Consider the following 16,868-nt stretch of genomic DNA (forward strand, 5'->3'; position numbering starts at 1 on the left):
TGATGAAGAAGGACTAGAATGCTCATGATGTTGGATGATGATGGTTATGGTGATGATGATGATAATGATACTGATGATGATGGTGATGATGATAGTGATGGTGGTGGTGGTGGTGATGGTGATGGAGATAATGATGATGATGATGATGACAATAATGGTGATGGTGATGATGATGATGATGATGATGGTGATGATGATGGTGATGATGATGATGGTGATGATGATGATGATGATGATGATGATGATGATGGTGATGATGATGATGATGATGATGATGATGATGATGATGGTGATGGTGATGATGATGATGATGGTGATGGTGATGATGATAATGATGATGATGATGATGACAATGATGGTGATGGTGATGATGGTGATGATGGTGATGATGATGATGATGATGATGATGGTGATGATGATAGTGATGGTGGTGGTGGTGGTGATGGTGATGGAGATGATGATGATGATGATGACAATGATGGTGATGGTGATGATGATGATGATGGTAATCATGATGGTGATCATGATGATAATGATGGTGATGGTGGTGGTGGTGGTGATGGTGATGGTGATGGAGATGATGATGATGATGTGGATGATGAAGATAATGATGATGGTGGTGATGATAGTGTTGATTAAGATGATGATTAAGTTGATAATGATGATGTTGGTGATGATGATAAAAAAAGATGATTAGGATGATGGTGATAGTGCCCATGTTGATGATGATGATGGTCATGGTTGTGGTGGTGTAGACGACATTGAATCAAAACAATTTTGATAGTAATGATCATGTTATAGTTGTGGTGATTTTGGTAGTGCTTAGTGGATCGTAATGATGATCTTAACAATGACAACCATTTGAATGAAGGTCATGGTAGTGATTGCAATACTGACATTTGTGGTTTCTATAATTGTGGAGAAAGTCTTTATGTTCTCTCTGGTGGTATCGGAATATGGAGGGGGTGAGGATGTGAGATAACAGTGGACATTTCTATAATGTTGATCATGATGATGACCGTGATAATGACCATCAGTAATCTGACCACCATTGCTCCTTAATTCACAGATGGAGTGACCGGTGACATCTGTCCAATCGGTCACTACTGTCCAGAAGGCACTGGCTATCCCCTACCATGTAACAATGCGACCTACATGAACGACACCGGAGCGTCCGAGTGCTTGATCTGTCCCGAGGGCTACATGTGTGTTCGAGGAACTGAGCCTGACCCCTGCCCAGCCGGCTTCTTCTGCCCAACTGGTACTGGATATGATGTACAGCCCTGCCCACAAGGTAATAATAATAATAATAATAATTGTAAATTTATATTGCGCAATTTCTATTTGGATATACTCAACTGCGCATTACAATACATAACAGATAAGCAGAAAAACAATTATTAACAGGATACGCAAAAATTTAGTTCACTAAATTAATCGAAGAAAAATAAGTAAAGATTAATTATTTCTACAAAATACAAAATCAAAAACATGAGATGATGACTTCTTATTAAAAACTATCTTGAAAGAGGTGGGATTTCAGTTTGGTTTTAAATAAGTTGACAGAGGATGCATTTCTTATTGAGGAAGGGAGACTATTCCAGAGTTTGGGTGCAGCACTGATAAAGGCACGGTCACCTAGTGTGATCTTTGTTTTACATGTTGGGAGACTGAGGAGCATTGTGTCATGGGAACTACGAAGCCTGTAAGACTGGGTGGGTGATTTTAATTTAAGGAGTTCACTGAGATAGGTGGGGGCCATGTCATGTAGTATCTTATATGTTAGGAGCATTATTTTGAATTTGATTCGCTGACGTACTGGAAGCCAATGTAGATGGATGAGTAGGGGCCTTACATGGGAAAATTTGGGCGAATTACAAATGAGTCTGGCACATGCATTTTGAACACGCTGTAATTTGTTTATCTGAGAATCTGGTAAGCCAAAAAGTAGTCCATTACAATAATCCAACTTGCTTGTTACAAATGCATGGACCAGTGTATCAATACATGTGCTGCTTAAATATTTTCGGATATGACGTAAGTTGTAGAGATGATAAAAGGCAGTTTTGCATGTTTTGGATATGTGGGTTTCCATGTTTAGCTGCGAGTCAAACCAGACACCAAGGTTTTTTGCAACCATGGTCTGCTTTACTACAGTATTTCCAACTGTTATGCAATCTATATTTAGTTTAGACACTTGTCTAGGTGTTCCAATAATAAGAAACTCAGTTTTGCTATCATTGAGTTTCAACTTACTGCTCAACATCCATCTACGAAGTTCCTGTAGACAGTGTTCAAGAGACAAAACACAGGACTGTTCTTGTTCCCTGACTGGGCTGAAGGAAATGTATAATTGAGTGTCATCTGCATAACAGTGACAAGATATTTTTTCAGAGTATGCTTTGATAACCGAAAAAAGCCTACTAGAATAAAGGGAAAAAAGGAGAGGTCCGAGCCTGGACCCTTGGGGAATGCCCCATCTAACATCAAATTTCTTTGAGGTAATGTCACCAATTGATATTTGTTGCTGCCTATCGGAAAGGTAAGACTGCAACCAAGACAAAGCAGAGTCTGTTATCCCAAAATCAGTTTCCAATATTTCAGCAAGTATACTATGGTCAATAGTGTCGAACGCAGCACTAAGGTCTAATAGTACTAAAAAGGTAGCTTTCTGTTGGTTCATAGCCATTAGTAAATCATTCTTGACTTTTAGTAGGGCTGTTTCTGTACTTTGTTACATTTTCAGTGGAGTATACTAGTCAGGTTATGAGGAAAATAAAAAAGTAGTTGAGGCACTTTATAATAATAATAATGATACAGGTATATTTACCCAGGGGAGCCACTTCAGTCCTGAAAACTGTTCTCCCAGTGGGCCCTGCTATTATTATTACCCCGCCTTTAGCTGGGCTGCCTAATTGCTCAAGCATTCGTGAATGGCTAAGAGAATATAAAAGTAAGGATACATCTTTCCAATACTTTGTTGTTATGTAAGTTAGTAATTTGCATATGAACAGTTTTATCCCTTAATCTAAACATGAACAACCTTATTGAACCATTTTTTTACCTCTAGCTCTGCTTTTATTCACCCAAAATATAACATTGCCCATGTTATGATTTTGCCATGTTTAGGAACCTTTGGAGATGGGCCTGGATTGGCTGCTGAGAACGAGTGTACTGATTGTCCAGGGGGATACTTCTGTGAGAGCCCAGGCCAAGACTCACCGGCAGACGAATGTGACCCAGGATTCTTCTGCACTATAGGTAAGGTCAAAAGTCATAATAACACAGTCATTCCTGTATTCCAGTTTTTCCCTGTATAGTCATTTTGAATGCATGTGTTTTGAAATAATCCTTTTTTTTCATTTCATAGAAAGATTTTATTCAAAATCAAACACGAAAGCAATCCAATTTACAGAAAAATCATGAAGCGAATATGTTTACAACAACTGTACATGCGTACTATTATCTAATGATAAAAAAAAATTATGTTTTTGACTGAGAACCTTTTTAATTTCACAATAGCATTTCAATACATTCTTAAAAGAGCTAAAACACAACTGATCACCCTTACAACGTGTCGAAAAAATAAAATATTTAGCGTAAAGAATAACGGTTTACTGTAGAGTATCGAGCGTCAGGGCAACCAAACAAAAATAAATTCTTGTTTTGAAATAATACTTACTGATAAATGTGGCCCCTGATTCTTCTGTAGAGTAGTAAGGTCAAAGGTTCACTTTCAAAAAGTTCAAAGGTCATATGCAATCATGAAATCATTGAAACTAAGGAAAAATTCTTGTACTGATAAATGTGAGCCAGAATTCATCTATACAGTTCAAAGCTATAATACAATTATGTATGTGTTTCAGTTTTTCAGGTATTTATCATATATGTCTAGGTAGTAAATAAAGTCAATAGATTCATTCAAACTAAAAAAATTACTTTCTTGTGTTGTAGGTGTGAACGTGAGAGCTCCTAACGGAAATAACAATACAGGGTTCGGAGGACGTTGCTACGCAGGTCACGAATGCCCAATGGGAACGGCTACACCCATTCCATGTTTGGCTGGGTTCTACAGTGGCTATACCCAGAGAGCTAGCTGTGATGTTTGCCCAGCAGGTAATAGAATGATGATGATGATGGCGGCTGTGATTGTGGTGGTGACGATGGTGATGAGGATGATGAAGGTGATGATGTGGTGGTGACGATGGTGATGATAGTGATGATGAAGGTGATGATGATATTGACGATGGTTATAATGTTGATGATGATGATGATGGTGATGATGATGGTGATGAAGATGATGATGATGATTATGATTGTAATGATGGTGATGACGGCGGTGGCGGTGGTGGTGGTGATGATGGTGATGATGAGGATAATGACAACTCTTATGATAGTGATATTTATGATGATGTTTTGCAAGTAACTTAGGTGCACATATTGTATATGCTTCTTCTTGCTTATAAGTAATGACATGTAAAGTTGCTCAAGTTCAATATTTTTTTATTTATCATTTCTTTTTTTCTTCATCAGGTTATTACTGTGAGAATGCCACTGTTGTACCTCAGGAATGTCCAGTCGGTCACTACTGTCCAGATGGAACTGAATACAGTGACCAATACCCCTGCCCCACCGGACGCTACAACAACGTGACAGGTACTGTGATATTGCATGTAGATCTTTTTCCTATCCCATGTTTCCAATGAGTGGTGATCAGTTGTAAGATGAACCTAATAGAATATTTCAAGTTTCTACAAACCTCAATTTTTTTTCTAAATTGTTTGGGAGTGCCGGACTCTATTGCCATTGTAGATAAGAAGTTACTTTCATCATTGCCAAATTTGTATATATATATATATACTATCATATTAAGCCTGTACCCTTTTTAAGACTTCGGCCCACATTCTGAACTCTGGTTAAATTCAAACTCTTGTCTAAAGTTGTGGTCTAAGTATGGATAGCCAGTTGTGACAGGTATTGCTTGCAGGACAAGCTCAGTTTGTCAGCTCAAATTGACACTCAAGTCATTCACAAGTGACTTGGAATGATTACTGAAGTAGTCTCTTTCATCATTAAAACATGAGGAAAGAGCTAAGTAGGGATAAGAAACATATAATGTAAATGCAATTTGAAACATTTGGCTTCTCATAAATTGAGCATAGATTTCGACCATGGCCTAAGCTAAAATGGTTGGTGTTTCATAAAGTTTTTCACAAGTTGTGCGTAAGGTCATTTGCATTTTACAAACATCTTTATGAAACACCCACCTGGAATTCAGAGTATGGGCCTTTGGCTATTTTCTCGAAATATGGAAAAATCACTCATTTACTTTGGTATCCTTAACCCACAGGTCAAATGAACTTGACGGACTGCATGTACTGCCCACCGGGCATGTACTGCGAGGGGACCGGTTTGGACTACCCCAGCGGATGGTGCGACGAAGGGTTCTATTGCACCGGAGGCTCCTACGCCAAGAGGCCATTCGATGTTGGTGTTCTGGTTAACAGTAGGTGAGTGTATTGGTGATGAGTGATCCAATTATTTTTTTTCCTTTTAGTAGGTCCTAAGTCCTGTTATATAATCATAAGGCCCCAAATATTTCCCTTTTGCCTAAGGACTTGGTGCTCTATGGGAATCCACTGCATGTGTCCCATTGGAAAAGTGCATTTTACTATTGATGCCCTTTTCAATGACCTTGGCTGCCCCCTAAGTAAGTACTGCCTTCCCTTTCCTTTAAGTTCTCTATCAAAATATGACCATTTCCCTATGAATTCTTAAGCCCTGAAAGTTTACTGCTCATAGCTGAGTCCTTTTCTTTTTTCTTTTGTCCTTTGTAGCTACCAGTATCCAGACGACACCTGCCACCCGCAGTTCGACTGTGTGTGTCCAGATTACATCAATAGCACAGGAGGGCTATGTGGGCCGGGGTACTACTGTCCTCGCGGGTCACCGAGACCTCTCAACTGTCCCGCCGGGATGTACTGCGAGACTCCAGGGCTGGCTGAGCCGACTGGTGAGTATTTAATCACCTGCTTTGAAGCAGATACAGGCAATCAGCATTAACCCGGTGGAGACTGAGCTTCAAGTTCTCAACTTCTCAAATCTGGCCAGGTTCGCCACCCATAATGCAACATTCTGTGCAGCGTAGTCTCAAAAAATAAGGCCAATTGTGATGATAATAAATACTGCACTATTAGATCCCGAAACCACTGTTTTACCGACTAAGCTCTCGAGAAATTTGTTTCCAAATTATTTTTACAGAGATGCCAACCAGTACGATTTTATCGTATTTAGTACGATAAAACAAGTAAAATACGACAGTACGATTTTGGCCATCAAAAATACGATTTCCCGACTTTCTGTCATAGTCCTGTTTTTGTCCCATGTGTTGTGTATGTATGCGCCCGCCCGTGAGTGAGCAGTGAAGCCATATCATACATGTAATTTAAATATCTGAAAAGCCAAAATCAAGTAACTTTCAATTTACGATAAGCACAGTTTCAAATTGCCAAGTGCGTGTTTTTTTCAGTACCATAAAAAGTGAGCTACGTCCGTCTTTTTTTTCCTGTAATACATGTACGCGCGTGCTTCCAATAGCGGTAACAGTTTTTCCCAACTTCACCATGTGCAATTTCTAATGCACACATTTCCAGTCAGGATATCACAATTCTGTGATATAGTAATTCGAATTGCACAGGAGATAAATCCCCGTTCACAACACAGGATATGCGAGTCTTGTATCCTCACAGTCGCCGACTTTGCTTGTCAAATCGGAGCCTTATTAATCCAAAGTCAATAGTTGTGAATTATAGCTTTTTAATTTCTTTCTTGGTGAGGGGTAAATATCAGACAATAAATCATCAAAAAAGGCTCCATCTAAAAAAAAAAATAGGAGGACGCCGTGCACGCGAGTGTGGTACTTGGATGCTGTTAGCTAGCCAGTTTGAGCTCATATTCTCTGCCAGAGCTCTGGGTGAGAATTCTATCAGTAATGGCCTAAGTGATGGCGATTTTCTGTTTCAGATTGAGTTTAGATTTCATGTTAATTTTTGAAAACTGTAAAAAAAACTTCATGATTTTTTCATTGTGATGAATATTTAAGTTATTAATGAATACATTTTGTCTCACCTGCGAAGCAGAGTGAGACCATAGGCGCCGCTTTTCCGACGGCGACGGCGGCGGCGTCAACATCAAATCTTAACCTGAGGTTAAGTTTTTGAAATGACGTCATAACTTAGAAAGTATATGGACCTAGTTAATAAAACTTGACCATAAGGTTAATCAAGTATTACTAAACATCCTATTAGAGTTTCATGTCACATGACCAAGGTCAAAGGTCATTTAGGGTCAATGAACTTTGGCCGAATTGGGGATATCTGTTGAATTCCCATCATAACTTTGAAAGTTTATGGATCTGATTCATGAAACTTGGACATAATAGTAATCAAGCATCACTGAACATTTTGTGCAAGTTTCAGGTGTCATGATTAAGGTCAAAGGTCATTTAGGGTCAATGAACTTTGGCCGAATTGGGGATATCTGTTGAATTCCCATCATAACTTTGAAAGTTTATGGATCTGATTCATGAAACTTGGACATAATAGTAATCAAGCATCACTGAACATTTTGTGCAAGTTTCAGGTGTCATGATTAAGGTCAAAGGTCATTTAGGGTCAATGAACTTTGGCCGAATCAGGGGTATCTGTTGAATTACCATCATAACTTTGAAAGTTTATTGGTCTAGTTCATTAAACTTGGACATTAGAGTAATCAAGTATCTCTGAACATCCTGTGCGCGTTTCAGGTCACATGACCAAGGTCAAAGGTCAATGAACTTTGGCCGAATTGGGTGTATCTGTTGAATTACCATCATAACTTTGAAAGTTTATGGATCTGATTCATGAAACTTGTACATAAGAGTAATCAAGTATCACTGAACATCCTGTGCGAGTTTCAGGTCACACGATTAAGGGCAAAGGTCATGTAAGGTCAATGAACTTTGGCCATGTTTGGGTTTTTTTTGTTGAATAACCATCATATCTCTGTAAGTTTATTGGTCTAGTTCATAAAAAGTGGACAAAAGAGTAACCATGTATCACTTAACATCTTGTGCGAGTTAGAGTAGTATTCAAAGTCAGCACTGCTGCTATATTGAACCGCGTGATGCAGGTGAGACGGCCAGAGGCATTCCACTTGTTACAGAATTTAGACTCTCCCAGAATGAAAGGCATTTTCTGTGAAGATCTGCGTTTTCAAATAACTTGTGAAAAACTTAAGGTACATGAACCTACAATACATGTACATTTAAAAATTTACATGTAGCCTGTGGGCTGTGGCTATATGTGCTGGAATTTGAATAGACTGAGTTAGATATTGATTTAATTTCTTCATTTCTTTAACATAATTTATATGCAATCCAAGTGCACCTCACAGTCACAATCATACACAAACACTCACCCACACCTGTGATTCTAACCATGAAAAAAAACCTTAAATTTTTTTTTTGTAAATTTATTATTTGATCTGAATTCTCTCTTTTTTATATGTTTATTTTATTCATTTATTTAGATTTTTTTGGGGGGGGTTCATTGTTTGTGGTTCATTAAAGATGAAAAGTAAATATAAGCCCATGTAAAGGGGATGTGGAGTGAGGGTGTCAAAACACACAAAAACATTTAAATCTGATTTCTTAATTGTTTGAATAAGCCTATTACTTAGCATGCTATTTCTGTACTTATTGAAAATTGCAGGAGCTGCGCTTACTATAAACAAATTTGGAGGGTGGTTCACAGTTATTTTTTTTTTTAATTGCCCCTTGTTCCAGAAAATTGCCCCCCGGTTCCTGTAAAACGCTCGCGAGCCGGGGGCATTTTTTTTTTAAATTGCCCCCGGCCTGCAGCTACTTAATTCAAGGCTTGCACTGGTCATATTGAGTTTTTGTGAAAATCTGATTTTTCACTAAAAAATATGATTTTTGAGGATATTCAGTCTGATTTTTTGTGTCAAGAGGTTGGCATCTCTGTTTTTACCGATTTCTTATTGTATTGAATTGTATTTCTTTTTTATTGTTATTGTCATCATATTACAAAATGAATGATAATAACCAACTTCCATATCCCTTGCACAGGTAATTGTTCTGCTGGTTTCTACTGCAACCATACCAGCTTCGAGCCAGACCAGTACCCCTGTCCTTGGGGCTACTACTGCCCAGTGGGGACGGGTGTTCCATTCGGTTGCCCGGCCGGTACGTACAGTAATACCGAAGGCAACGTGGAGCTGGCTGACTGCCTCAACTGTACGGCTGGACAGTATTGTGAAGGTATGATTTTTATGAGCTTTATAATTTGATTTGATTTAGTCATATAGATCTTATGCTTTCAAAGGTAAATGCTAGTTTTGGTAACAATATCAAAATGAGTTCGTACAGAATCCAATTAAATGACCACCAAAGTGTCTGTTTGTATAAATAAAACATATGTGCCAAAGAATTCTGGAAGAAATTGTGTAATTGCTGAGAAATCTGCAAATAAGCACAGGATTCGGTTCAAGCGTTGAGCCTGACATTCAAAGCAATTATTATACACTGTCCCACGTGCGCTTATCTGTGTTGGTGATCTTCAGTGTGAATATTTTTCAGCGTATATATTTCAAGATTTCACAAAGTTCAGTTTATGTAACTGTACCAGATCTCGATCCTCGATGTTGTACTGACAGTTAAGCCTTGTTTGACAGACTTTCTCATGAATCAGTGTTTACTGCAACTACTGGTATTTCTCTTTAACGTCATTGCACTACCATTGAAGCTGAAGCCATTGCCTTGCATGCGTTGTTGATCTGCACCAGATGCATCTCTAACAAATCAGCTTACGCCTAGCCCTATATCCTCTAATGGAGGGTACTATGAGATCATAAGTTTGCATGTATAAGGTCTGTATGGGCACAACTTACATGCCTGTCTCATGGAATGAACAAATTCCCTATAATTTGTTATGTCCTACCACCTTTGTAATGCTGTATAAAGGATACTTCATGTAATGTATGGGTTTTTTTTCATAATCAAAATTAATATTTGATCTCTCCTCGCCATAGGTGAAGGCAACGCTCTCCCCGATGCCGACTGTGACCCCGGTTACTACTGCCCTGGTGGTCAAACCTCCTCCAACCCCGTCGGTCTGGAGTGTCCGGCCGGTCACTACTGTCCAGGGGGATCACACGACCCTATCCTCTGCGAGAACGGAACCTACCAGGCCAATACAAGGGAGCCCTCGTGTGACCAGTGTCCTGGTGGATACTACTGCGACCCTACAGAATGTAAGGATATGTTTCTTTGTTCCTTGCATTTTTTTTTACCTTTTTGTTGTCTACATTGCCAGACTTATCACTGTTTTTCTGTTTCTCTCATTAATGATATGTATCTATCAAGCCTAGCTTGAGAATAAGCCAAAATTGTTTTTCATAAAAGAGGAAAAAATTAGGGTCAATCAGCCTATTTTTTGTTAATTGTGAATGTAAATGTCAGCAGGATTTACTAGGGTCAGTCGGGAAACAGAATTTAAAGTTAGCTTTGTTTAGCTTTTGCGACATTTGTTTAATGTATTAAGTGTAATTCATTCACTAGCTATGAATATATTAACCTGTCAACTATTTTATTGTCTTTTATCATTAGGCTTGATGGAAGCAACTCCAAACTCTCCGCCATTCTGTAGACCATTCTCATTCTGTAAATTTCAACATTTCCAAAACTTTATGTTTTTTTGTTTTGTTTTGATGACAGCTGGTCCTGTCATCACCCCTGAGACCTGCCCAAGGGGGTACTTCTGCCCCCCAGGCACTGGATTATCCACCACTAATCCCTGCCCAGAGGGTACGTTTGGAGACAGCGATGGTTACGATGAGCTTGATGACTGCGTACAGTGCACGGCTGGGTCATACTGCGAGGAGCCGGCGTTGTCGGCACCAACCGGGGAATGCTATGCAGGATATTATTGCACTGGCGGAGCATTCAGCCCAACACCTTATGATGATATGGTATGTTGTAATTCAGATTTTAATTTATTTATTTCTTAATCTATTGCTATTTGCCTTATTGTTAATGGTTTGGGGAGAGTTAAGGTCTGCCCATAAATGGGAAATATGTCAATATTAATGTAAAATTTGGCAAGAAATTGTGTGAAGTTATGTCTCAAGGAAGACATTGATTTTGATGTGTTGTGTTTGAAAGTGGTGAACTCATTGGTTAAGTTGGTTCTTTAGGTATGTACATTTTTGTAAAACAAATGTCATCTTTTGAATTCCCATCAGGTTGATCCTGACAACAGTTCTTTCACTGGCAATGACGTCTGCCCCAAGGGTTACTACTGTACCAATGGAACGGACTATCCGGAGCCTTGTCCTCCAGGGACATTCTCTGTCAACACCAGGGTCACTGAGGAAGACGACTGCGATCCATGTCCTCCTGGAAAATACTGTAACCTTCAAGCGTTTATCAGGGTCAATGACGCACCAGACTGTGACGATGGGTAAGACTTGATATTGTTTGGGTATTTTTGGAAGTCGTTTGGCTCAATTAGTGGTGACGTAAAGTTTCCCTTGGAAATCGTACAGGTGATAATACGTTAAAAGGTAATCAGTGTCAAAGAGTCACCAGACTGTGATGATTGATTGATAAGAGTGAGATTTTAATTATTTGGACTTCATATCAAGCTTTTATTAAGGTTTACGTAAAGGATTTTCTGTTCATTGGTCTTGTTACAGTAGGTCCCACAGTTGGTGCAAATATTGCATTTAGGTTATCGTGATTTATGGGACTTTTTTTCTATTTATTTTTCGTTTTGACACTCTTTCTGCATTTCAGACCTGCCCGTGAAAAACAAACCTTTATCAGTAATTTTTCTTTTGCTGATGCTGTCCGCTCTTTGGTGGCAATAATTCTGCATGAATGTGTGATATATTTCAGAGTTAAAATTCATCAAAATGTTTTTCAGTTAAATAAAAAAACAATTCATGTTTTGTCTTTCTTACAGCTATGTCTGTACAGGCGGAAGTACCACTGGCTCCCCGGCAAGCGGTAGCGGCATGGGCTACCCCTGCCCGGCTGGTCATTACTGTCCATCGGGTGTGACCAGTGAGCTAGGTTGCCCCATCGGAACATACCAACCCAATGAGGGCCAGGCTAATTGTACTATTTGCCCTGACGGCTTGATGTGTCTCTACACCAATATGACCATGCCGGAGCCTTGTAAATCAGGTATGTATACTAATCACTATCATCATGTTTTGTAAATTTTGGCAAAAAAACGAAAAAGTGTTTTATTATTAAAACTTTAGTCGATTAGATATTGAACATGACTGTTTCCAGGAGCCTTGTAAATCGGGTATGTATAGAAATTGCAATCACTGTAAGAATGGAGTGATGTTCTTAGAGCAATTTGGCAACTCGGATGTTTGATTACTTAATATAATGAACAGAGCCGTGCTAGACATATAGATTTGGGGACCCCAAATATATTTGCAATTGAAGGTAAGTTTCTTGTCTTCTTAGATAATATTTTTTATTGGGATAAATGCCTTTAAAGGGCACAAGACATAGTGCACCAAGTGGGAATCACTATGCCACCAGATCGGGAGACCACTGCTTTAGGGACTGAGCTTTTAGGCCTCTTACTCATTTATTGTTTACTTAATACTATTTTATTTTCAGGCCACTACTGCGTATTCGGTGAGGAGCTCCCAATCCCGTGCCCACCGGGACGATTTAATAACATCACAGGAATCACTTCGGAGGAAGAATGCCCGTACTGTGTGTCTGGCCAATACTGTGCAGGCTACGGCAACGTCTGGCCGACAGGTACATTTCTAGCATTTATTTATTTTGGGAACCTGATCAGGAAGTTTGGGAATGTGTTTTTGGAAAGGGATTAATTGGAAATACATGGAGGTAACAGTTCAGAGAAAAGTAATCCAGTTTGATATATATTTCTATCAATTTTTGCTTTCCTGTCACAATCGATTCCAAAACAAAGAGTGATATTTGTTATAATGATAGTAATAATCATGATCACAGGATTACTGTTGTGCCTCAGTATCTGTTAAGAATATTCCTTGCGCATATAGTCATCAACTTTACTATGGACCCCTCTGTAATATAGCCTTGATACATGTATATGTATGATATCAAAGCTGAGTGGGACGTTTCCGCTGTCATTTTACTGATATGTTCTTAGTAAGTGTAAATATATGTCATATTTATAGGTTTCAATTAACAGAAAATGAATGCAATGCAATGACATGCTTTGTGTGATAGTCATAATTTGATTTATCATTCTTGCATTATCAGGGCCATGTACAGCAGGCTACTATTGCCAGGGTGGAGCCGTCGACCAGGTTCCAACGGCTACTGCAGAGTTCTCCGAGAATGGTCTCTGTCCCGTGGGTCATTACTGCGACGAGGGCACACCAGCCCCTGAGCAGTGTCCAGCGGGAACTATCCGCTACACAGAGGGCGCTGCGGGTGTCGACGACTGCCTCCCCTGCCCGGGAGGCTACTTCTGCGACACGCCGGGCAAGACCAATGCAACGGGCGAATGCACGGCCGGATTCTACTGCCCGGCCAACGAGACCATCACTGCACCGACCCCTCAGGAGTTCATATGTCCAGTGGGTCACTATTGTCCGGAGGGTAGCCCTGCCCCAGTGCCGTGCGGGGTTGGTAATTACCAGCCCGAACCCGGGAAGGGATTCTTGCATCGCTTGCCAAGCTGGGTACTACTGCCAGAGCTCTTTGTTCCCAGACCCGAAGCCTTGCCCAGCATATCACTACTGCCCTGCCGGTACGTATCATATGTGCACATATCCAGCTTCAATTATGATTTTCTTTTAATGAGAATAATGACTTTTATATTTTTGTTAACAGTGACTTTATTTTCTTTCTCTCTTTTTCCGTATTTTCTGTTGTATACTTTGATACACCACAATACATTAGAGCTTGCAAACCAGTTAATGTCCTAAGCTGTATCATAGTCTATAAGGCAAAGCTTCTCCATGATACACTCATGAAATCATGGATAAAATCTTTTTATTCATCGGACCATCATAAATAACATATCTCGATTAGTGTTTCGTTGTTTATATGTTATATATCAATGTTTTTTATTGTATTGTGTTCTATTACTTGTGTTCACCCATTATTGATGTAAATCATCATACGGCCATATGCAGTTTTTTTTTTTAAATTTATTATTATGATTTTTTACTGCAATATTTTAAGAGACATTAATTACAGTATCCAATTTTCTCTGTTTGCAGTAAGCATTTTTCATTTTCATATGTGATTTTTGTTCATGCCTCTGGTCTGAAGATGAATTCAGTCTTTGAGCCATTTGTCAGACATTAGATTTCAATGTTTTGTGCCAGTCCCTATCACCAGTAGGGTACATTGCTATATTCTAGCACCAATCTTTTTTGTATGCAAGTAATGACTGCATTGTAATTACCATGATCATGATCAATCAATGTTCGTCTTTCATCACATACAGGATTTCAAATTAGATTTGGTTTGTATAGGAATTTTTTTTAGCTGAATATAGAGGCGGTTATTTCTTTCTATAAGCCCGCTTTATTTTTTATTGATGCTCATGCCTGTTTTATCAATCTATTCTTTGGGAGATGGTTTTCTAATGTAATATTTGGGACTTACATTTGTAATGTCCAGTTTGAAGTGATTTGTCTCCAGCAATGACAATCGTCATCTGAAGTATATCTTTCAAACTGATTTTTTTTCTTTCATTCTTTTTTCATTTATTACAATCAATATCTTCAATTTTGATTTCTTGTAACCTTCCAACCCATATCTATATACTTGTTTGTTTTAATGCAAAAGTTCTTCTTTTAGGTTTTCGTCAGAGGTTGCGGTACTTTTCTACAAAGAGCAAAGAAACTTTATCTTCCTAAATTTCCCTTGATTAACTTATTATTTTTGCAATGAGAGATTCGCAGGGATGAACATTTGTCATGAATCTTGCATTTCTATCACTTATATGCACTTTTAACCAGTTGACTACAGAATTTCGTAATTCCTACAGCCGTTTTGTTGGTAATAGCCCAAGCAGCATCCAGCCATTTTCCTTCTTCTCTCTCTGATCTTAACCAGATATTTTGGCTAATGGTTATATAAACCTGCGTTGTTATCGATTTGCATCTACATGTAGATCTATGTTTTCTCAACTAGCCGTTAGATGCACCACCAATATAATTTCCATTCGATTTTGGGGTGATTGTGCAAGCAGTTGCCACCGAGTTTTATCCTTCTCCGTGAGATCTTACTGCATATTTTGGCTGATGAATATGTACATGCAGCTGTACAATGTTTATGTGGTAATCTGCATATAACTTTACATTCTTTGCAATCCTGAGCTGTTGGCTGTACATGCAAAACCAATACAATTCCTTTTCCATTTTGGTGTTGATTCTCCAAGCAGTTGCCAGCCAAGCAGATCTGTCTTACCAGATATTTTGGTTGAAGGAGATCTAGTTGTGCATCGTTTATGTGGTGTTCTGCATCTATCTTTAGTTTTAACACAGATCCACTTTCCTTTTCATATTTGTTTGTGATTGTCCAAGCAGTGTTTCGAGCCAGTTGTATTCTTCTCAATGAGGTCTTTCTAGATAATTCAGCTAATTGTTATATATTTCTGCCTTGTTTGTGTGGTGTTCTGCATCTAACTTTATATTCTTTGCTATCCTGAGCTGCCAGTTGTAAAACAGATACAATTTCCTTTCCATTTTGGGGTGATTGTCCAAGCAGTTACAGCCAGTTTTATTCTTCTCTGTGAGATCATACCAGATAGTTTGATTGATGATTTTGTAGATGTGTATTTTATATGTGGTGTTATGTATGTACATTTACATTCTTGGCTATCCTGAACTGAATTTCCTTTCCATTTGGGATTGATTGTCCAAACGGTGTTGTCCAGCAAGTTTTATTCTTCTTTGCCAAACCTTATCTCTGTCAGACCTTATTTCAACTGATGGTAATCTAGTTCTGCATTATGAGGTGTTCTGCATCTATCTACCTTTACATTCTTGGCTATCTCTTCAGGTTAACAATATTCCAATGTCCTATCCATCTTGTTTGTGATTGTCCAGTTTGCCTATTTCATTCATGTTTTGGGCTATCCTGGGCTATCAGATTTATCTTTCCTTGATACTTTGATTGATGTAACAACTATCAAATCCTTTCTACTTTTAATTCTCTGCGATTGCTTCAGTTCATACCCTTGGATAGGTATTGTTTGAATAATAATTTTGTGGGATGGATTGACTATTTTCTCTCTTCACTTACTTTGACTGCTTCTACTTCTAAGGTGATTCTTATAGCCTGTCCAGCAATTGGATGAGAGCTGGTGGTTCGTTGTCTCAAGCAGTGGATACAACATGTGATTTGTACTCTTTCAATTGTACATGTATTACATATATGGTGCAAGTGAAAAAAAAACACTCATGGTAGTGGTAAAGGGGTCTGTTGCAGAAAGAGTTGCGTTTAAACGCAAGTCAAAAAATCAATCGCAAGTCCCAAATGCACGCTGTTGATTGGTTGAAAATGAAGTTGTGCATGATTTTTAGAGTTGCGATTGATTGCAACTCTTTCTGCAACGGGCCCCTGAATACTTTAATCAGTTGAAGATGATCAAATAAAATAATGTTTAAACTTCTACAAAACTTACAATATTTTTAACAAGCGTTAACACATCCATGTGATCCTAGTGTGCTGTGATAATAGTGTTTATATGTATCAACTATTGAAGGCGTTCTCAATTTACATGTATGTGCTAAATATTCAGCATAATGAATGCAATGAAACCTGTGGTCCT

General features: G+C 38.7%; 1 protein-coding gene across 1 annotated transcript in view; it reads left to right on the top strand.

The window, feature by feature from the left end:
• The window catches only part of LOC121420292, a 163,163-nt gene that overhangs the window by 118,797 nt on the left and 27,498 nt on the right, over nucleotides 1-16,868 (top strand). The window contains 14 exon segments of the mRNA XM_041614868.1: nucleotides 1,070-1,294; nucleotides 3,130-3,261; nucleotides 3,955-4,116; nucleotides 4,534-4,656; nucleotides 5,351-5,510; nucleotides 5,838-6,013; nucleotides 9,128-9,319; nucleotides 10,090-10,311; nucleotides 10,775-11,028; nucleotides 11,302-11,519; nucleotides 12,024-12,247; nucleotides 12,701-12,847; nucleotides 13,337-13,720; nucleotides 13,722-13,829. Coding sequence (XP_041470802.1) covers nucleotides 1,070-1,294; nucleotides 3,130-3,261; nucleotides 3,955-4,116; nucleotides 4,534-4,656; nucleotides 5,351-5,510; nucleotides 5,838-6,013; nucleotides 9,128-9,319; nucleotides 10,090-10,311; nucleotides 10,775-11,028; nucleotides 11,302-11,519; nucleotides 12,024-12,247; nucleotides 12,701-12,847; nucleotides 13,337-13,720; nucleotides 13,722-13,829 — 2,727 coding nt within the window.

This window comes from Lytechinus variegatus, chromosome 8 (genome assembly GCF_018143015.1).
Source record: "Lytechinus variegatus isolate NC3 chromosome 8, Lvar_3.0, whole genome shotgun sequence".
Taxonomy (NCBI): Eukaryota; Metazoa; Echinodermata; class Echinoidea; order Temnopleuroida; family Toxopneustidae; genus Lytechinus; species Lytechinus variegatus.